Raw genomic sequence first — 22,341 nt, 5'->3', positions numbered from 1 at the left:
GCTCATACAGTCCCAGCTGCCGGCTGGCCAGGGCCCTGGAAGTGGCCCCCGTCCCACGGCAGCCAGCTAGGTGAGGCTGCTCATCTCGTCGTCCTTCTCTAGCCTGAAGGAGGACTCCATCTACAACCAGCTGGAAGGGTCAGCCAGCTGTCACTGATGTCAACAGCAGAGTCGAGGACGAAGGAGCTGACAATTCTAGGCACCCCAGTTTTTTTAAAGTGGCCTTCAAAGTCCTCAATCCCCTGACCCCTGCCTACCTTCTCACACTGTCACTCTTTCCCTAGCACTTTATGGCCTAATAATCCCAAACTGATTGCAGTTGGGATTATCAACTCAAAGCTTATATAGCTTATATTTTATAGCTTCCTATCTCTCTGTTATCCATCAGGATGGAATATCTCAATCCCAACTGCCCCACAGTCACTAGCTTTTACCTTGTCAGCTCCTACCAGTCAACTCAGGCTAATTCCTACCCTGTTCTTGCCTTCATAATGGTATGGACACAGTGTTGGCTTATTCGTTCAGCAGATCATCACTTATTCCCCAGTATGGATCGTACACTTCGCTGGGTGCTGGGGATGCACGTGTGAGCCAGGAACTGATACAGAGGCTAATTTCATTGTCTTCACAACCTAATGGAGAAGATATAAATTAACCAGGTGATCATGCAAGTGACAGGGTTATGACAGACTGTGCTAATATGCATTAGGAAGAAAGGGAATGGTTTTCTTTGAAAACACTAAACAGAAGCACCTGACTCCCCGTCTCCCCAGAGATTGTGAGCCCCTCAAGGGCAAGGATCTTGCCAGGTCTATCATTGTGTCCCCAGCACCCAGCACAGCACCTGACACAGAACTTATGGGTCAAAGAAAATGTCTGTTCTGGAATCGAGTCATGGGGATGAGTCAGAGCAGGGCCAGCAGCTCGTGGGTTTTGATGCAGGAAGCACTGAGTGACTGAGCTGGTCCTCCCTACACCTGTCTTCATTTGCATACACCTGTCTCCAAGTCTGGCACACAGACACATGCTGGAAGGTGGGGGTGGGGGGAGGGATAAGTGAGCAGAGAGCTGGGCAGAACCTGATGATCACAGCTCTTAAGGAGACAACCTGATGTAGTAAAATGGGCATGAATGTTGCCATCGCACCGACTTCTCGCACCAGCTCTGAACTTCGCCATTGATTGAACATTGATTGGGCAAGTTCTTTCATCCCTCTGAGCCTTGCTTTTCTCATCTCAACAGGCAAATGACAGAACCGAGGGTTAGAAATTTGTTAGTTCATGTCAATATTCCCTCTAAAATTTTAAGGTGAGTTGAAGAAGATAGCTACAGGGTGGCCTTTGGTGCCTTTCCGATGAAGGGGACAATTCCATACTAATTTCTGCTACTGACAGTTCATTTTCCAAGGCAATAGCCTAACAAATCATGGGGCCAATTAGTGTGAGAGAACCAATTGATCCTGGTACTCATAGAGCTCAGCCCCACCACCTCAGTGGTTTGGCGGTGTATTTGGGGAAATGCCGCACAGTGCTAAATGGGAAATAATTGGACAGATGCAGCTGTAAATTGCACAGCACTGCACTCCTCTCAGCTTCTGATTTAAGCAGCAAGGTCTGGCGGCAATAGGAAAACCGAAGGGTTGGCTCTCCAGGATTGAAAAGCAGAGCAAAGCTAGCAGGAGCCAGGCCTGCCCCCTCATTTTACAGATGGGAAAATTAAGGCTTATTGAGGGAGCAGTTAGGACTGGATGCCTAAGGTTCTTTTGTGTGACCACTGTATCCTCTTGGGGGAACTCCTCAAACAAAGGAGTGTGGGTGTGGCCATGAAATTAAAGGAATGGCTGTATTACTTTCCTAGCCACTCCCCCGCCCCTCCCGTAACAAACTACTACAGCTGAGAGGCTTAAGCATCAGAAATCTATTGTCCCATAGTTCTAGAGGCTACAAGTCTTAGATCAAGATGTTGGCAAGGAGGCTTCCTCCTGAGGACTGTGACAGAGGGTCTGTCCCAAGCCCGTCTTCCAGCTTCTGGTGGTTTGCTAGCGATCTTTGGTGCTCCCTAGCTTTTAGACACGTCACCCTCATCTCTGCCTTCATGTTTTCAGGGTCTTCCCCCCCATATGTGTGTCTGTGTTCAAATCTCCCCTTTTCATAACAACACTAGTCATATTTGATAGGAGGCACACCCTATTCTAATATGACCTAATTTTAAGTGATTACACTTCCAACAACACTATTTCCAAATAAATTCACAGTCTGAAGTCCCAAAGTTTAGGACTTCAACATGAACTCTGGGAGGACACAATTCAACATGTGACAGTGACAAACAAATCACATGACAGAATCTTGGAGCTGGAGAGGAAGTACCATTTCTTAAGCATCACTAGGTACCAGGCAGGATACCAGGAATTTTAACAGAATGATCTATTTTAGTTCTCTCCCCCAGTCTGATGGAGTGATAGATGAGAGTGCCAGGTTCAGAGAAGTGAGGTGATTTGCCCAAGTTGACACAATAGTCTATAATGGATCTAGATTTCAGAGGCCAACCTGTGGCTTTTCAAAGTCATGTGTTGCCCTAGCACCCAGGTGTCTTAGCAAAATAGATCTTAGAAACCATATTACCCACCACCACCACCAGTTACCCATCTCAGTTTATAAATGAAGATACCAGGACCTGAAATACAGCCATCTCACTGCCTCCTGATCTGGTGTTCTTTCCATTGGTTGCATTTTATTTAGTCAACGCGCCCTTTTTTGTAAGTTTCTGTCTGGCGTGCAAGATTTCATTGTGACCAAAGCAGAGGTTAATTTCAGACTGGTTACAACACAAAAAGTAATTTTCCATTAAATATAATGACCTCATTTCTGCAGTGACTTGTAGCAAAACATGCTGTTTCATTTCCATTCATCCACACTCATTTACCTACTTGCTACAATAATTTTACACCATAAGCTAAAATGTCGAAATCATTGGTTATATTACTAAACACCTACCATGGTTATTAGGCCTCTTCATGCAGAAAGAAACAGAAATAAAAATAAGAATTTTAGGAAAATGAGAACATGAGCAGTTAAAGTACATCCAAAGCTGTATTTAGTGCACAGAGGCTGCAGGGGCATACAAGCCATAATCCAGGGTCAGTCTACCTTAGCCATGTGACCTGGGGCGAGTTATCCAACCTCTCTGTGTCTCAGTTGCCTCAGCAGTAAAAGGAGAAGAAACAATAGGGAAAGTTGTTGAGTGGAGTCAGTGCGGATTTCGTGTGTCGAGTGCCTGGCAAGGTGCAGAGCACAGAAGAAGCCCTCAGAGTAGTACCTTTTCTTTTTAATACAATGAAAATAAAATCTGAATTCCTATGCGTATTTAGAGGATCTTCTAAGTTTGGGATTTTTTTCCGCAGAGTTTCAGAAGTATAAGTTGTTCCCATATGTATTCAGCCTGAACTTTTGAAAATGTTGTTAAAAATAGAGAGGTACCGGCTGATGTTCATTTATGCGGGGCCGTAGGAAGGCAACAAGGAACAAAGGGACTGGGAGCTCTAGCTGTGAGCACTTCTAAGAGAGCTAAATGACCCCCTTATGTTTTGGACCCACGGTTGCCTGAGGTTGACTTGATAAAGCCCTTTTGTCTGCAGCCTACTTTCAGTTAAGCTCTTGAAATGTCCAGGGCCTTGGTTTCTCCTGTTCTGAGAGGGGGGAGAGTGGGAGGTTCCGGCATGTTAGGAAGCGTTCCAACAAACAGAACATTCCCCCTTTTGCCATATTTGCTTTCTCTGACTCTTTCTCTTTAGCTAGGTTGGAGATCAATAGATAACTAGATTGCAAGATAATAAGTAGCCACATTAGGCGTGTTCATTGCTGCTGGGGTTTCATTGCTTCTGGGCCCTTTACGTGAGCGGTGGTAGGCGTCTACTTTTAAAGTCATGAGTTCATAGTGATATTTCCAGTTCAAACTTAAAATTGTCTGTTTATTTCTTTCGTATTTGTATCTCGTTTTTCTTGCACTGAAACTCTTGCTTTCTAATAACACTATACTTATGTATTTGTTTTATCCTAATATATACCCAAAGCAAATTCAAAATTGCAGTTCCAGGATTAAATACTACTAACCATAAACCAGGCATAGACTTGAGTGTCAATGAGACTTGCTAAAAGCTCATGTCAGCTGCCGTTCCTTGGGCACATCACTTCTTTCTGAGCTTGCTTCCTCCTGAGACAGGGAAATGATGATCACTATATTGTTCAGAAATCTTACTTGCAAGTAATACAAAATTCACCTCCAACTGTCTTGAACCACAAAAGGAATCCACTGATTTATATAACTGAAAACTACAGAGTTAAATTTTCCAGGATGGCACCATCTGGGTTCTTCCATGTAACGTTTGAAACTCTCCCTGGGGCGCCTGGGTGGCTCACTTGGTTAAGTGTTCGACTCTTGATTTCGGCTCAGGTCAAGATCCCAGGGTTGTGGGATCAAGCCTGCATCAGCCTCTGCGCTGTGCATGGAGCCTGCCTAAGGTTCTCCCTCTTGCACTGCCCCACGCCCCACTCACAGGAAGGAAGGAAGGAAGGAAGGAAGGAAGGAGGAAGGAAACAAGGCAGGAGGGAGGGAAGGAATGAAGGAAAGGAAGGAAGGAGGGAATGGAGGGAGGGAGAGAGAAAGAGAGAGAGAGAGAGGGAGGGAGGGAGGGAAGGAGGGAGGGAGAGAGAGACTGACTCTTCCCTAACTCTCAGCTTCTCTTGCTCTTCTGGTAACTTGATTTCCCAGTAGACTCTGGTTCTCACCAGCCTTTGTATACTCAAAGACTATTATCCTGTCAGCTCTAAGGAAGCCCTTACCTGAGGGAAGCATGCTTGGTGATTGGACACTGTGTAGTCCAGTAGATTGAGAATCTTAAACTCAGTTGACGGGGGAAAATAGCTGAAGAATTAAGAGTCCATCATCTACCAGATATACTGTTAGGCATTTGACGTGATCTTCCTCATTTCCTCCCTCTGAGGAAGCCATCATTCCCATTTTACAGGTGAAGAAAACTGAGGCTTGGTGACATAAGGTGACTTGCCCATGGCCACAAAGCTGAGATTCAGATCCTTCCACCACACTACATGCCTTTTGGAAATGAGAATACGACAGCGCAATACTCAAACTACTCCGAGTGCTTAGCAGAAAAGGAGCCCCTCCCTTCCACACACATGCACTTATTGTTGACTTTTGAGAGCGCACAGTGTCCCTTGGTCATCCCAGAGTGCCTGGTACCAAAGGGCTGTGGGGGACGGATGTGAATTGAAAGAGGACAGTAGTCTAATCCGCTGCCAACCCTGACTGTCCTTAGTTACGGGATGTGGAATTTTGATGGAACCCCAGTGTTAGGAAACTAGTGTTTCACATGGAAGCCAGTTTCCTGTTTAAGGTGGTTTTCATGTCTTTGGAACAGAAACCTGCTTCGTTGTCACTTTTGTGATTGCTAATTGATTAGACACACCTGGCTCCACTTTGCCTCTTAGACAAATTTACGTCCAAATCATAGGCCTAGAATGCTCTCAGTTAACTAGTTCATCTCCCTATTTTTAGGCAAGGACTTCCTTCACATCTTTCTAGAGCTGTGTATTTACTGGGTGTTAATTCTTTTGTGCGTAGCGTGTTCTTTTTTAAATTTTTATTTAAAGCCCAGTTAGTTAGCATACCATGTTGTATTATTGTCAGGTGTATAATATGGTGATTCAGCACTTCCATACAAAACCCGGTGCTCATCACAACAAGTGCTCTCCTTAATCTCTATCACCTATTTCACCCATCCCCACCCATCGCCCATCTGGTAACCATCAGTTTGTTCTCTATAGTTAAGAGTCTCTTTCTTGGTATGCCTGTCTCTCTCCCTCTCTTTTCCCCCCTTCCCTCATTTGTTTTCCTTCTTAAATTCCATATATGAGTGAAATCATGTAGAATTTGTTTTTCTCTGACTTATTTTGCTTAGCATAATACTCTTTAGCTCCATTCATGTCAGTGCAAATGGCAAGATTTCATCTTTTTTATGGCTGAGTAATATTCCACTATAGATATATAATATCATATAATATATAAAATAAAATAAAAATAATATATGTAATATCATATCCATATATATATATATATATATACACACACACACATATATACACACACACATACATATATCACATCATCTTTATGCACTCATCAGTCAGTCAGTGGACACTTGGGCTGCTTCCATAATTTGCCTATTGTAGATACTGCAGAGCTATGTGTCTATAACATGTTTTGAGACCTAAGAAGAAGCTGCCTTTTATAGATGCTGTGTTGTTATAAAATTTAAAGAGGAATCGAAGAAGTGTCTGGAGCAGGGACACCTAGGTGTCTCAGTGGGTTAAGCGTCCAACTTCAGCTCAGGTCATGATCATGAAGTTCACGGGTTTGAGCCCCACGTCAGGCTCTGTGCTGAAAGCTCAGAGCCTGAAGCCTGCTTCAGATTCTGTGTCTTCCTCTCTTCTGCCCCTCCTTCACTCATGCTTTCTCTTTCTCTCAAAAATGAATAAACATTGGGGCACCTGGGTGGCTCCGTCGGTTAAGCGTCTGACTTTGGCTCAGGTCATGATCTTGTGGTTTGTGGGTTCGAGCCCCACATTAGGCTCTGTGCTGGCAGCTTGGAGCCTGGAGCCTGCTTCGGATTCTTTGTCTCTCTCTCTCTCTCTGCCCCTCCCCCGCTCACACTCTGTCTCTGTCTCTCTCAAAAGTAAATAAAATGTTAAAAAAAATTTTTTTGATGAATAAACACTAAAAAATAATAAAATTTTAAAAAGCGTCTGGAGCAAAACAGGACCTGACTACTTACTGCATACAGCCTCCTCATTTTAACAGCTAAGGAAGTAAAGTCTTAGTGAGGAAGACATCCCTAGAGGCAGTGGGTTAGAGTGGGGGGTTCAAGGAGACACTTGGATTCAGAGTCCTGCTGACAGATTCATTCAAGTTATTCATTAAGAATATGTACTGACAAACTCATAGAGACGGGAAGGAGAAGGTAGTTGCCAAGGGCTGGGGGAAGAGAGGAGTGGGTTAGTATTTAATGGTACAGACTGTCAACTTGAGAAGATGGCAAAGTCTAGAGATAGGTGCTGGTGATGGCTGCAGACCAGTGTGAATGCACTTCATGCCACAAAACTGTACATTTAAAAATGGTTAAAATGGTAAACTTTAACAACAAAAAATATATATGTACTGCTTGCTTGCTCTATGTCAGGCACTGTATTTGATGCTCAGGATGAGATAAGGAAAAAATGGTATCGTTGGTGCCATCCTGGAGCTATTATGTGTATGTGTCCATATCCATAGTGACAAACTCAACAGCTGCCCCACGTGGAAAAGTCCAGCAAGCTAAGAAGACGTGTGGCATGGGAACCAGGTCCCTACTGGAAAGTCAGGGAAGACTTGAGAGGGGAACAGGCATCTCTGCTGAGATCTGGAGAAGGAGGAGTTGAGTGCCCTAGGTGGACAGAGTAGCCTGTGCAAAACCCTGAGGTGGGAGGGCAGCGCTTCCGAGAGTCTGAATAATGGCTGCCAGGGTTGTAGGAAGCAAGGGATCCATGGCGAGACACCCCGGGGAGGTGGACAGAGGCCCTCGCAAAGATTTTGGTCTTTACCTGAAGAGCCTTTGGGCAGTCTTTGATGTATTTTACCTATGAGATAGCCTTGATCAGAGTTGCCAAGATTTTCTCTCAATCCCTTCATCTGTGGTGGGATGATCGTAGCAGAGGTTCTCAGAAGTGGATGGGTGGGGACTGAGGTTGCTGCTTTTATCCAGGCTGGAAATAGTAGCTGTGACCTGGGTCTGGTAGTGGAGATGGAGAGAAATGGAGAGAGTGAAAGATATTGGGGAGTGCACTTGACAAGATGCAGTTGTGGAGGCGGAGAGTGATGGAGGCTGAGTGGACTCCAGGACGAGTGTAGAAACCTATAGACGGCAGTGCACACATTATTCACTGAATCCAAATAAGAAAGAAGCATCTTATGTTCTTTCTTTAATACTTATCAGTATTTTTGTAAGCTTATTTATTTATTTTGAGAGAGAGCGGGGGAGGAGCAGAGAGAGAGGGAGAGAGAAAATTCCGAGCAGCCTCCATGCTGACAGTGCAGAGCCTGACATGGGGCTCAATCCCACAAACAGTGAGATCATGACCTGACCCAAAATCAGGAGTCAAATGCTCAACCAACTGAGCCACCCAGGCGCCCTCGTATACTTATTAATATTCTAATACTTATTTAATGCTTAGTATTTATGTAATTAACTGAAGTGTAATTTTTTACTTAGTATTAATAAGCAAAAAGTCAGATTCTGAAAATCACTGGTAATTCCACCACTCAAGAGAGAGGTCTCATTAAGATTTTGTTGGGCATACTTCTAGACGGTTTATACATATATATGGTATGCATGCTCTTTTTCCAAAAACAGGATCATATTGAACATACTATTTTGCAAGATGTTTTCTCTAATTCCACAGAATATCGTGACTATGTTTCCATCCCGAAAATTCCTAATACTTCTCCAGATGATTTCCAGTTACTGCGTATTCTTTCATCGTATATCACAATGCAATTTCTACAACCAGTTAGTGCTCAACCTTTCAAACATTCCTAATTTGTCACTATTTCTTATAGCACGGTGGGGAATAGCTTGTGTCCGAGTCTTTGCCCACACACATCTTACATTATTTACAGATAATTGAATCCCTGCAAGAAGAATCATGGGTCAAAGTTTATACATGTCTTTAAGGCTTTGAAATACACAGCCAGTCTACCCTCCAGAAAAGTTGCACCAAATCAAACTCCCACAAACAATAAAAGTAACCATAATGGCCAAAATCTACACAGCCCTTGCTACATGTTTCACACTGTTCCAAGCCCTTTACCTATCCGTAAGTCATCTATCCTCCTAACAGGACCATGAGAGAGTTATTATTATTATCCCCAGTGAACACATAGAAAACTAGTAGCCAAAGAAAGTATATTTCCCCACACTTCTGTCAACACTAGGTATTTTCTTTTCTTTCTTTCTTTTTTTTTTTTTTTTCATTCTGGTGGGGGAAAAAATGACATTTCATTTATATCTGGTCTGTTTTATATGAATTAGTTTAATATTTCCAACAAACTTTCAGGTTCTTTATCATTCTGCATGTCGTACAAAAAGAGAAAATCAGGCTCAGAAAGTTAGAAAGAGGTGCCTGAAGCTACCCGTCTGGTAAATGATAATGCTTAGATTTGAATTGTGTTCTCTTTGGCTCCAGAGTCCATATTCTTCCCTCTGCTATCACAGTGCCCTTGCAGCTAGAGACTAAATGTTTGGAAATTGGGTTTTGTCCTTGAATTAAACCTTCTAGAAGATTTTAGGGTGGGACCTCAAGGAAGACTTTATTTACTCTGACCAGCTCCGCTGAGCATTTCATGATGGGGCGCCTGGGGGTGGTACAGAGGTTGCTTCCCAGCCTCGTTGGCACTGTGATGCAGCACACGCATCCAAAAATATGTTAGAAAAGAGAAAGGCCTTTATAATGAGCCTGGGCCTGCCTTTGTCTTGTGAGGTTTTAACTACTGTAATTGTCTGTGGTGTGAAGCAGTGTATTTTTCATGTATCTATTTTTATTCTGTGTCTATCTGCGTATCTGCTTTTCTGTTTTGTTTTTGTTAACTCACTTGAAGCCTGGTGTGTATTTTCCTTGTGACTGATATTGCCTCGAGAAAGCACACACTCCTGTACACACGCACATACACACAAATAATATGAAGGCTAAATAGGGTAGAATTTATTCTTTAAAAAAAAAAGCTAGTGGTAAAGTCTGAGTAGATGACTTTCCAATCCATACTGTATTTAATTGGTTGTATTGAACCGTACTACAAATTAAGTCTCCTCTGTAATTTATTCTGTCAGATGGTAACCCTCCAAACAATTTGATACTTCATTTAAACATTGGTAAATGGCTCATAGAAATGCTAAGGAAAAAAAAAAAAGATTTAATGATGATCAGATAAGAAACCTTCCGTTCACAGAATGAGTCTTGTGTGAAATGTCGTGAATTAACCTGATTCAGTCATTCATCGAGCATTTATTGAGCAACTACCTCATGCAGTGCGTGTCTTCAGATGGCGTGGCCCTTCCTTCCTTCCTTCTGTAGCTCATCAAACGTTATTTAGCACTTACTGTTCAAAAGGAACAGTATTAGGAGCTGGGAGGAGACTGAGAAGAATTAGACACGGATCTTTCTCTCAACAAGCTAACAACCCCAAAGTAGAGAGAAAACAGGTGCACAGAGGTTTTGTTTTGTTTTGCTTTGTTTGTTGACTCCCCTGAGTCCTGGTGGGTATTTCTTCCTGTGAATGTTCGGTTCTTTCTGCCTAGACTGCCCTTTCCCATGATTTTCTGGGGACTTGCCCTTAGCCTTTGGGATTCAGTTCAAGGCCAGCTGCTTTGTCAAGTCTTCCTGACGCCCTTCCCCATCCCTGCTCTGAGCCAATGTAACACCCTATGCACACCTTTAATATAAGCTCATCTTATTATATCGTGGTCATTGGTTTCTTATCCTGCGTGTTTTTATGAGATTGCAAGGTCCTCAGGGAAGGGACTGTGTTTTAAGAATCTAGATGGATGTAGGACTAAGCATGAGACCTGGAACATAACAGGTACTCAGTAAATACACATGGTATGAAGAAGTGGATGAATGGGTAAACGTGAAACAAAATGAAGCATCCTAGATAGAAGAACAAATACAAGGCACTGAGGTCTAGGGACAGGAATTATCACTGGGAAATGGAGGGCAATGGAGGGGTCAGGGAAGGTTCCCTGGACGAGCACGCTGCTGGAACTAGCCTGGGAGCATATGTATGATTTAGTTACATGGAGTCACTGAAGGATTGGTGATGGGGATGAAGAGGGTGATCGACAGGGAAAATGTGAAGAGTAGCATACAGGCCCAGAAGTACAGAACCGAAGGCTGCAGGGATGGGCTCTTCAGACTGTCTGTAGCCTGGCTCCCCTGAAGTTCAGTGATGGGAGGAAGATCAGACCAGACTGAGGAGTCTAATCTCTGGTCTATCCTTAGAATTCTTCAGTAACAACTTTCATCCGTAATACAACAGGGAGGGTTCTGAATGGGAGAAGAATAAGGGGTAGCAGAGAAACAGGGTGTCGTTGAAGACTACTTTTAAAAGCAAATACCTGTTTAGATTTGGGGCAGTACCTCAATATCTAGACTCAGTTTTCCTAAGACAAACTATTTCCCTAAGGAAATGTGGAAGAAGGAAGACCAGACTCTCCCTTTCCTCCCCGCTCCCTCCTCCTCTGGCCCAGTATTCCCTATGCCCTCCAGAACAACTTGTGATGCCCAGGACCTCCCCACAGAAACCCTCCTGGGATGAAACGATCTCTATTTCCCATGGCCAAGGGTCTCACCACATCTTTCCAGCCTGACTGCTCAGTGAACATCACAGATAGTCACAAGCTCATGAAAGCTTGCTTCCAGAACATGCTGTCTTGACCTTTTTCTTTGAGATCCTTATAGCAAACCAGCCTCTCTTCCAAACCTTCTGATTTATGACCCTCTCTGACCTCAGATACCTGCAAGAATCTGGAACAGCTTCAACTCTGCCTCCTTGGCCAACTCTCCCTCCTTGGCCAACTCTCCCCTTCCTCATCCAGGCTTTTCAGGGATCATGGCTTTGTTGTTGGACTGGGGAGGCAGGAGTCTAAGGCGTGGAGACCTCGATTCTATATGATCTTGCTTCCTCTTATCAATGCTCCATTATCCTTCATAGGGAGAATAAGGGCTGCATTCAGGACTGGTCCCTCCAGAACTCTCTGTGACCCTGAGTCCTTTCATAAATGCAGCCAAACAATAGGATGGATGTTCAAGGTTCCTTTGGCTTTGACTGTGCTCATAAAATCTCCTAGAAGACATGGAGCAGTTTTGAGCCTCAGTGAACAAGTATTTGCAAGATTCTTGCAGCTGCCACGATGAATGCAGTAATATGACCATAGGGATTATCGGGATTCTGATGTGTTTGTATCTCCAAGTTATCTGTGCTATGTCTGCACAGTTGAGGTTGGAGAAAGTGGAGACATATCCCCTCAATGATGATTGGTTTCCAAATAAATGAGCCACTTTCACAGCAATCCTATTTAACATAACATAAAATTAACTGTGGGAAAAGATCATGTTACAGACATCTTTAGGCACTTCAGGCACGCACAGAGCTATACTTCACGAGGCAATATTAGGTATCATCAGGCGTTAAAAATGTTTTGATTTTAAAACACTTAATGAGGATTCCCAGATAAATTAAAGCAACTCCATCTGCTGTCTTGCATAGTAGGTGATATTTTACCCTTGCACAGTCATCTCCAAATCTAATTCCACCAGGAAGACTTCTAATCACAGTTTAATTTTAGAGCAATATTCCACTTGGCAATCAATAAGGTACTGTCGTCAAACTTTGATTTAATAGGAAACGTGGATAACATTCTCCACGTTATGCAGAGAGAGAAGTACTTTGAGGAAAGGGGGAGAAAGAGAATGTCTTTGTGTTCCACTTTCCCCTGCTGCATACCATTCTAGTTCACAAATGCCTATAAATCAATACACCCACGTTGTGTGAATATAAATCTCATCAATTTTACATCATTAACACTACGAAAAAGCTACCACTCTTTGAGCAATTTTCCTCCACTAGCTAAGCATGTCCACTTAATAAAACAAGAATAAATGGATTCTCGGTCTTCCACTAACAAACATTTCCTTCCCCGCCAACTTTATTTGGGTCAGAATTCACTAGAGTTACACAGTTGTCTTGTGGCCAGTTAGGTGACTAGACAGTGACACCACCCACCAAGCATGATGTGCAGCGGTCAGTGGACAACCTGGGCAAGGCATGACCTGACGGGAGAGTCACAAGAGCAGTCAGAGAGGTTAGTGAGTGATCAGAGTCTAGAAGGTCAAGGTGCAACAGCAAATTCTACTGCAGAAATGATTCATGAGGTCAGAAACCTAGAAAGATCGCAGCAGTGTGGGAATGGGTGTTTTGGAAGGCCAGGGCCAGTGGTCCAGAACTAAGGTGATGACCATCATGAGACTAGATGTCCACTGACCTAAGAGGCTGGCTGTGTGGTTCAAGGTCCTAATGGCTAAAGGATCTTGGGTGATAGGACCAGACCTTCCAGAACATCTACTCCAGTGATTCCTACCATGTTCATGATTAAGTTCCCTTTGTGTTTGTTACATGTCTCCCTCCTTCCGTGGACTCGGTAACAGGGAAGATTTTGTCCAACCAAAAAAAAAGGGTATTTATAATCATTCACTTTCCTACTTGAATTATTCAAACCCATAAGTAAATGCCAAAGAGAATCTCCTCAGAGATGATTCTAAGGAGTACAACATAAACCTGATACATTTCGAAAAGAACTTGGCATTTTCATTTGCATGCACATGTATAGTCTTAATTAAGAGTAGTTACAAATTTCTGCTTAGCTTTTTGAAATGATGAAAACTGCTTAGGACTTCTTTTTATTACCTTTAATGATGCAAGTAGACCCAGGGCTTTGAGTTAGGAGCCATTGATCTGGTACAAACTTCTCATTGGATAGAAGAAGAAGCAAAGGTCCAGAGAGGTGCAGGGAGTGCATTGTGCTCACAAAGTGGCCAGAATACAAGGCTCTTAATATGTAATTTAATGAAAAGGCCCCTTCTAAGGACTTTAAGCACATCATATAATGCCCAGCTACCTGCGCAAGTCTTTACACAGAGTACTAAGTGTTGCTTTGAGTAGGTTTAATATAGGAAAATGGTCCTACAGATGGCCATCACCAATAGGATGGCAAACATTATTTGTTGAAGCTTAGATAATAAAGGTGGGAAGATCAGCTTCAAAAGATTACCAAATTACTGATCAACTATCCTGATTTACTTGAGTTCAGGAACTATGGGTCAAACATAGCACAAGGTTCTAGGAAGACAGAGTTGAGGAAGATGGATCCTGTGAAGACAGACAAGGAGCCAGGTAAATATATCAGAGTAGGAAGGTCTGGAAAGCAAGAATCCAGGGAGCTGTGCGGGAGGACTCCATTACGAATTGCCGTATCGGTAGAGACCGAAGTTCTATGGAATTATTTCTGCAGAGGAGGAAAAGCAAGCCTCATTCAGGGAAGATTTCACAGAGGTGGTGCTATTCAAATGTCTTTTTTTTTTTTTTACGTTTATTTATTTATTTTGAGAGAGACAGACACAGTGCGAGTGGGGGAGGGGCAGATTGTGAGCGAAAGCAAGAGAGAGAGAGAGAGAGAGGAAATCCCAAGCGGGGAGCACAGATCCCAACCGGGGGCTCGAACCCACAAAACCGTGACCTCATGACCTGAGCCAAAACCAAGAGTTTGACACTTAACCAACGGAGCCATCCAGGCGCCCCTCAAATGTCCTTTTGAAAGGGAATAGGAGGACTCAGGCAAATGGGTAGAAGAATGGGCATGGCAAACAGAGGGGACCAGCCCAGGAAGAGCCTGAGAACTAAGGGCATCTACCTCTAGCCCAGATGGTGACTCTGGACAAGATAGAAGAAGGTGTTTGTTCCCCGAGACACTCTGTCACCATCGGTCAAAAAAGGGTTGTAACCATACAAGTGCATAGTTCTGTGACACTGAACGGTACTCCCTGTACTTTTCCACCACGGCAAGCAGAGGCCCTGGGGATGGAAATGTATTAAATATCAAGCCGGACCTTCAGTGGGGCTGTGTCACAAAGAGAGCTGTCCCAGAAGCCTGCACCTTGAACTAGACTGACTGGCCCGGGCAAGCTTAATGGAAGCCACGGCCACAGACGCTCATTCAGCATATGAGCAGTCCTGTTTGTGTGCCTGGTCACAGCACTAAGACCATGGAGGAAAGCCTCCACCCCTCAAGGGCAGGCGCAGCTCTTTTTTCCTTCCATCTGGACCCAACAGCTTTTCCAAAGCCCTTCGGGCCTGTTCACACGTAGCTGAAACGCATCTCTTATTGATCAACAGCTCGAAGGGAAAGTCCCATGAAATATGTTCTTCCTTTTGTCTCTGATAGGCCCTTCAGCATCATCATGCTGTTCATGAAATTTCCTACATTGCAAAGGACATCACAGACCACCGGGCCTTTGGATACGTTTGTGGGAAGGAAGGGAATCACAGATTTGTCGCCATAAAAACAGCCCAGGCGGTGAGTATCCCCATCCAAGGAGGGCGCCTTTCCTGGTAGCTTTAGGGGACAGCGCGTGCAGTCACGCTGTTGGTGTTTGAAGGCCGCCTCTGATGTAAGACGGAGTGATGCTGATGCTCAGATAGCCTCGGAGCAAGGAAGCTTGCTCCAGCCCATCCGGTCGTGTTTCTCCCTAATGGGTATTTCGTAATGACTAATTATTTTCCTTTCTGATTAAGCTGGATGGAGGCACACTACACAAATAAGTTTCCTTGTGTTCATAGCCTCATTTAAAAAGAAAATAAGAGAAAACAAATAGCTGTTTTGCATGAGGCCTACCCTAATTTTATTGTATTTAGAATTACTAATAAATAAAAGCAGTGCCTTTTATGCTTATGATTATTATGAATTTGCAAATATAATTAGTCGAAGAAATGAACTTTAGCCTAGATGCAATTTGCTAAACCAATATAAACAAGGTAGAATTAATTAAAGACGGAATGCTCTCAGTTTAATAGGAAAAGGAAGGGCTGCGGGTTGTACCAGGCAAAGGCAAAAGTGGGCCGGGCTGCTTCTGCCTTTATACCATTCCCTTACTAATGCACTTCATCCCACCTTCTACTCCAGGCTGAACCTGTTATTCTGGACTTGAGAGATCTCTTTCAACTGATTTACGAATTGAAGCAACGAGAAGAATTGGAAAAAAAGGCACAAAAGGATAAGCAGTGTGAACAAGCTGTGTATCAGGTATACCTGTGAATTTACCCGAGTACCAGGGAAGACTAGGACTTCAAATAAACAGATGTGAAAACTGACAGTCAGGTCCTGTCCTCCCGCTGCCAAGTAGAAATAAACAAAGATGAAAGGTTCCCGTGTAAATTTCAGGCACCGAGCGCAAGCCATTAGAGATGATCTTTTATTCTCTGAAATCCTGAACATGTGAGAGAAAGTGAAATCTTGAATCCCGAGGAAGATTTCTGGGCAGGAGAACAGAAGAAATGCAATTGCTTTTGCTGTTGTTGATAGTGGGCGTGGGGGTGGGGGTGGCTGCAAGAGTTTTCTTTTCCTTTTTTTTTTTTCCTGTGTGTTTTCTCCCTAAAATGACCCAGCAGCCTGTCCTACCCAGAGCTGGTTTCTGTACTGTCCTGTGATTTCTGAACACAGTCTCACACCTCTTCCCTTATATCTTCTGCTTTTCAACCTCCCTTCACTCGCTCTGCTGTAGACAATTTTGGAAGAGGATGTTGAAGATCCTGTATACCAGGTAATTTCTGAAACCCATCGGGGTTTTAGGGTCAGGAATGGCGAGGCCTGTGCTACAGACACTTTGTCAGAGCCCTGAAGAATCCCCTGACAGCAGAGCCTGGAGAAGGGACCGAGATTATTTCCAAGGGTGCGGGCTGCCAGTCTCTCCAGGAGTGAATTTCCATAAAAAATGAACAGAAGTTTGGCTGGCATCCATAACATGGGATCTTGAGATAGGTTTCTTCCTTCCTGCCCCTGACCCAGCCCCCTCCACTATCTGTAAAAGTTTGATTCTCAGAACTGGATGTTTTCAGGAGTCTCTTGTATATTCCAAGTTCGTGTGGAGGCTTCTCTGAGTTAGGAACCGGGGATGGGGAGTGAGTTTGGGTGACATTTGAGTGCAAGCCCAAAGGGCAGTCTGTAAGCTTTGGGAAGGCTGCGGGGAGAGATCTCTCTGGCCCCTCTGATTGTCTGGATCGTGCCATAGGGGCTGTTGGGAGGAGAGTAAGGGAGATCCTAGAGATGTCCCAGGTAGTAACTATCCCTGGACTCTCAAGCTTGCAGCCCAGGTGTGGCTAGAGAGATGGCTTCTCTTGGATCCAAGTGTGTGCTGTGTACAAACAGATGCAGAGAAAAGGGAAGAGGATGCCTCCCCCCACCAACCCCAGCCCACTCATACTTACTCCCAAGGAGAGAAAAGAGTGAGAAAAGGAACTTGCAGGACATAAAAGAAAACCTGAAACTTATGAGTTATATGTGTGTGTGTCACACATATCTGTTTCCACACAGAAAGCTGGTACAGCTATGACAAAAATAAAACCATATGGATAAAATGAGTAATATAATATGAGTAACACAAAGTAGAGGTTTCTAGCATATGTGACCAAAAAAAGCCTAACGGCATGCCCTGGCTATAGAATGCTGAGGGCGAGGATTTGTCGAGAATGTGGGCTCTGCCCTGGCCAACTGGGCATGAAGAATATTGCCCTATTTGAAATGGCTCAGTCCTTTAAAGTCTGAAACGTGCACAGGGGAAAAGAAATTGAGTTTCAGTATTTAAAACTAAGAGTGTAAAATAAGTTGCTATTTATGGGATGCAGAGGTTTGGGGTTTCTGAGCACTTGAAAGCTGAGTTAGGAGCTTTAGGGAAGCAAAGGGGGGCAGCAGATGTAACCCAGATTATGAAGTTGGGATCCCAGATGTTCCCAGGAGATGTCATTCCCACTCAGCAATGAAGCACTTGCAGACCTTACTGAGATAAAATGCCATTGAATGAAGAAGTTACATCTCCCCAAAGATGTGCAGGGGCCCGTGCAATCACTCCTGTACCACTGACCATCAGACCCTTGCCGTTTTTGTAAGAAAAGGCAGAGGTGTGCAAGGCACCCGTAGTGTTTCCGTAATCCACTTGTCTCTTGAGGGTGTTTTCTGTTGTGACTGTTTCTTTAATGCTCACTGAGATTTGTATCCTGAATTCCAAATGCCTTTTTTTTCCTCTCTCTCCTTCCCCTCTGACCTTTCCTCTCTGGCCGCTCCGTAATAGTACATTGTGTTTGAGGCTGGACACGAGCCAATCCGTGATCCCGAAACGGAAGAAAACATTTATCAGGTATAAAATCGCTTCTCTCTCTTACCATTGCACTGATATCAGTAAATGCTCTGAAGGGTCTGCAGAACCGAGGGCGCTCCCTTCTCATGGTCACATAGCTCTTTCTGTCATTCAGGCTCATGGAAGACAACTTCATGTGGTTGGCGTTTACCAACTGACCGGAAGTTTTCACACCTTGCTGTGGAAATGCTTAATGGCCAGTTGAGTGCGTTGTTTTAATTGTTAATGGATCTTAACTATGTTCAATTGACTCAAGAATCAGACATTCCATTTTAGTAAAGTAACCCATTGGAGGGTTGTTGTCCATGATACAGAAGGGTCCTTCGCTTCTCAAAAGAATGTGTTTATCACATTTCTTTTAAAAGCACTACTGAAAATGAAGGACAAACTCCAAAGCAAACACCTTTGGAACACAGCACTGGAAATATTAACTGAATAAAAGAAAGTACAGCTCCAAGATTCACCCCTCCTGAAGGGAAGGTAAATTAATATTCTTCAGTGTCTGCTTCTGTGAAAAACCTCACACACACATTTTGACTCACTCCATTCTCGCACACATGCTATAAAGTAGGTATTTAATCCCACTTTTATGAGGGGGAACTGAGGCCCAGAGAAGCTGAGTAACTTCCCGGGGGCTGTACAGCCATTTAGAGCAGCGATCAGACTCCACGTGAGTGAAGGTACAACTCACCGGACCTCCCCCTTGCTTGCCCATCAGAGTTAGAGAAACTGCACCATAGCCACACATCAGATAAATATGACAGCATCCAATTTGTCACTAATTAGAAATTCAGCCTTAATTTGAAATATAAACATCATGGAAGAAGGGGAAAAAATTTAATGTATTTAATAAGTGATTTTAATTTCCTTAACTCACTCAGTTATGTGGTCTGCTATTCTGCCTTGGGCACGCATTACTTATGTAATGAAAGTAAAACAGATTTTCAGTTTCCGTCAAATGCACAGAATTGTAAATGACCAAAGTATAACATCAGCTCTACCAGTAGCTCAGTGTAAACCAGGCCCATGGAGTGATCATCGTCTTTCTCTCCCCTGGATCGGTCTAGATTGGATGCAAGTGTAAGGTTGTGCTCTGAAATCTTGTTTAAAGTCAGCGCTCACACAGTTTCTGTCTTTAAATGGAAAACTTACATTTTTGTTCTCAGATTTTATTTTGATTGATTGATTTTTAATGTTTATTCACTTCTTGAGAGACAGAGACAGAGTGTGAGCAGGCAGGGGCAGAGAGAGAGGGAGACACAGAATCTGAAACAGGCTCCAGGCTCTGAGCTGTCAGCACAGAGCCCAAGGCGGGGCTCGAACTCACGAACCGTGAGATCGTGACCTGAGCCGAAGTTGGATGCCCAACCGACTGAGCCGCCCTGGCCCCCCTCAGATTTTAAATTATTACAACCTTGCGGTGTCTGAATATGAGGCCAAAAGAAACAATTAAGCAGTCATCCCCTGAAGAAAAAGCACCTTGTAAGACAAAATGGGGCTTTTCAGTGCAAAGTTTCTGAATCCCAGCCAAGCCGTAGTTAGTGGCACCTGCGGGCCCCCATGGGGGACGGCTGGGGGTGTGGGACATCCTGTGTGTGGGAAGAACTGGTTTAGGTAAGCAGAGAACTGGGTTCCAGTTCTGGCTGTGTCACCAACTATCTTTGGCTGAGTGGTAGTGTGCAAGACACTTGCCCTCTATGAGCCTCAGTTTCCCCAGTGGTAAGATAGGGAACCAGTTTCCCTGTAACTCACACGTTGGCATGAGAATGAAGCAAGTTCGTGTGAAGGATGTAGAGAAGAGGCTTCATCCTGAGTCACACAGTGTGTGGATTCGGAATCCTAGTCCAAGTACCAACTCAAGTTCTTTTCCTTCTCTGAGCCTCAGTTTACTCACCTGTAAACTGAGCGACTAAGACTGAAGAGTCTCTTAGGTGAGGTCCTTTGCTGCTTTTTGCAGCTAGTGCCTATCAGAGGACAGCGATTCTTTAGAGAAACATGTTTCCTTGCTTTACAGGGCAACAAAACTCTTAGAAATTGTGGAGGGGGGGGACGGGGAGGGGAGAGGGGTAACATTTATTGAGGGCTCCATGAATGGGGTTTACATGCAATATCTTATCTCTCACAACAAGACCGTGTGGCTTGAACCCTCATTCCCACCTTACAGATGGAACCCTGAGGCTCACACAGATAAGATGTGTTGCCCAAGGTCACAGAGCTCCAAGAGGCAGAACTCCCACTCCCAGCCAAGTCTCTCTGACCCCGGTAAATGCATGAATCCCCGGGCTCTTCTCAGCCGAATATCCTGATGCAGAGTTTCACGATTAGATTCTGCGTAGGCTTCAAGTCACTATCTAAAAATCACACTTGCTTTAACAGTTGTGACCTCCGGATCTTTCCGGCTGTCCATCATTAGCAGGAAGGTACCGTTTAAGGAAATGAATATTTTATCACCCTCTCGTCTCCTCTCTTGCTTTGCCAGTCAGCTGGGCCTCAATTTGCTCAACACAAGATAAGCTCTTGGGCCCAAAGATAAAGCTGAGCTTTTAAGGAGCTGTGATTAGGGAGCCGTACTCTTCTTTGTGTTTTGAGGGCCTCTGATTATTCCACAGCTATTCATCCTGAGGAGACTACAGTATCTCCAAGTCTTCAGCTTGGCCCAGGGTAGTCTCAGATTTTAATCCCAACCCCTGCTTTCCAGAATGAGGAATGAGGCAGACAGACCTGGGGCCTAATCCTCTAGCCGTTTTGTGGCCTTGGATCAAGTGCATAACTTCTGTATCCCGATCTCCCAGGCTATAAAATTAGGAATGCTGCATTATCTGCCTCTAGAAGTGATGTGAAGGTGTAAAGCTCTTGGTACGTAGTAGGTTCTGTGTAAATGGTAGTTCCTCTACTTCCTGAGAACTTTGTCAGTATCAGATGCTGTTCACGAGGTCTTATGATGTTATCTTAAGTGAAGCAGAACATGACTTGGTCGCCTCATCTTGTCAGAGAGCCTAGCGGAAAGTTGCAGCCTCACTTGACTTTGCTATTTATAACCCCGGCATGAGGGAGGGAGAGACTCTTGAGTAAATGGAACCTCTCTTTGAGGATCAGTAGTCTCATTTTCCAAACCGGATTAATAATAGTAATTGTCTTTCTTTTTGCATGCATCAGAAAAAGTTATCAGTCTTCTTTCTAAAGCAACACAGAACCTTGCAGTACAAGGGTTTTTTACACCTCACCTGATTTTGACCCTTGCAGTAACTCAGTAAGATAAGCACAGCTATGATGGCTATCGTTTTAAATGGAAGAAAATCAAGTCCTCCAGTTTGAGTGCTGCGCCCAAGGCCAGAGCCTCAGCTGTAAACCTGGTAATTCTTTAGTACGTTAACGTTAACACACGGGCGAGATTGCGGCTTTCCACACAGACATTCTCTGAGTCCTTTGGTTTGAAAATCATTTTTAATCGCCCGTGAGGTGTCAAGTATTGTTATTTTAAAATGATAACTCTCTGCTCCAATGTCACTCAACCCTGAAACTGCCTCTCTAACACTATTAGTATGTCACTGAGCTAAAATGTCTTCTGTACATATAGTGCTTAATGTATAGCTTTTACAGTAGTTTGACATCTATTAGCTCCTTTGTTCAAGAGGCAATTGTGTATGGAGCACCTAGTGTGTGCCCGGCACACGGGGATGTGATAGACCACAGCGTGGTCCCCACCCTCAACGCGTGTCTAGGCACCCCCTGGCCTGCCCACCACAGCTACATGAGAAAACGGAGGCTCAGAGGACAGAGGGGCCCTCTGAGGACTCACAGCCTGTGGCGGAACCAGGATTAGGAACCAGATCTCCCGCTTCCTGGGGCGCCTGGGTGGCTCGGTCGGTTAAGCGTCCAACTTCGGCTCAGGTCATGATCTCGCGGTCCGTGGGTTCGAGCCCCGCGTCGGGCTCTGTGCTGACAGCTCAGAGCCTGGAGCCTGTTTCAGATTCTGTGTCTCCCTCTCTCTCTGCTCCTCCCCTGTTCATGCTCTGTCTCAAAAATAAATAAACGTTAAAAAAAAAATTTAAACCGATCTCCCACTTCCTTTTGGTTGAGAACTGCCTTCACTCTACACCGTCCTATTACTGAAATGGTCTGCGGGCAGAGTGGACCAGCCAGGCAGGGGTGAGAACCAGCACACGAGGCACGTTCTGGTCTTTGTCCCTTAAACACCTCTGCCCTTAGCACATACATGGTAAATGTTCAGTGCTTAAACATTTCCTGTGTAACCAGTATTTACGGGATGAGGAAC

The 22,341-nt window shown here is 44.2% G+C and overlaps 1 protein-coding gene across 11 annotated transcripts in view; it reads left to right on the top strand.

The window, feature by feature from the left end:
- The window catches only part of DAB1 (DAB adaptor protein 1), a 1,144,406-nt gene that overhangs the window by 1,060,109 nt on the left and 61,956 nt on the right, over window positions 1-22,341 (top strand). For 8 of the 11 annotated variants that reach the window (XM_043575105.1, XM_043575098.1, XM_043575094.1 and 5 more), the window contains 4 exons: window positions 15,101-15,232; window positions 15,839-15,958; window positions 16,437-16,475; window positions 18,000-18,065. In XM_043575105.1, the coding sequence (XP_043431040.1) occupies window positions 15,101-15,232; window positions 15,839-15,958; window positions 16,437-16,475; window positions 18,000-18,065 (357 nt within the window). The remainder of the gene's footprint in view (window positions 1-15,100; window positions 15,233-15,838; window positions 15,959-16,436; window positions 16,476-17,999; window positions 18,066-22,341) is intronic. The other 3 variants (XM_043575100.1, XM_043575103.1, XM_043575102.1) reach the window with 1 other exon arrangement.

The sequence above is a fragment of the Prionailurus bengalensis genome, chromosome C1 (assembly GCF_016509475.1).
Source record: "Prionailurus bengalensis isolate Pbe53 chromosome C1, Fcat_Pben_1.1_paternal_pri, whole genome shotgun sequence".
Taxonomy (NCBI): domain Eukaryota; kingdom Metazoa; phylum Chordata; class Mammalia; order Carnivora; family Felidae; genus Prionailurus; species Prionailurus bengalensis.
This window is presented reverse-complemented; position numbering and strand designations above follow the sequence as displayed.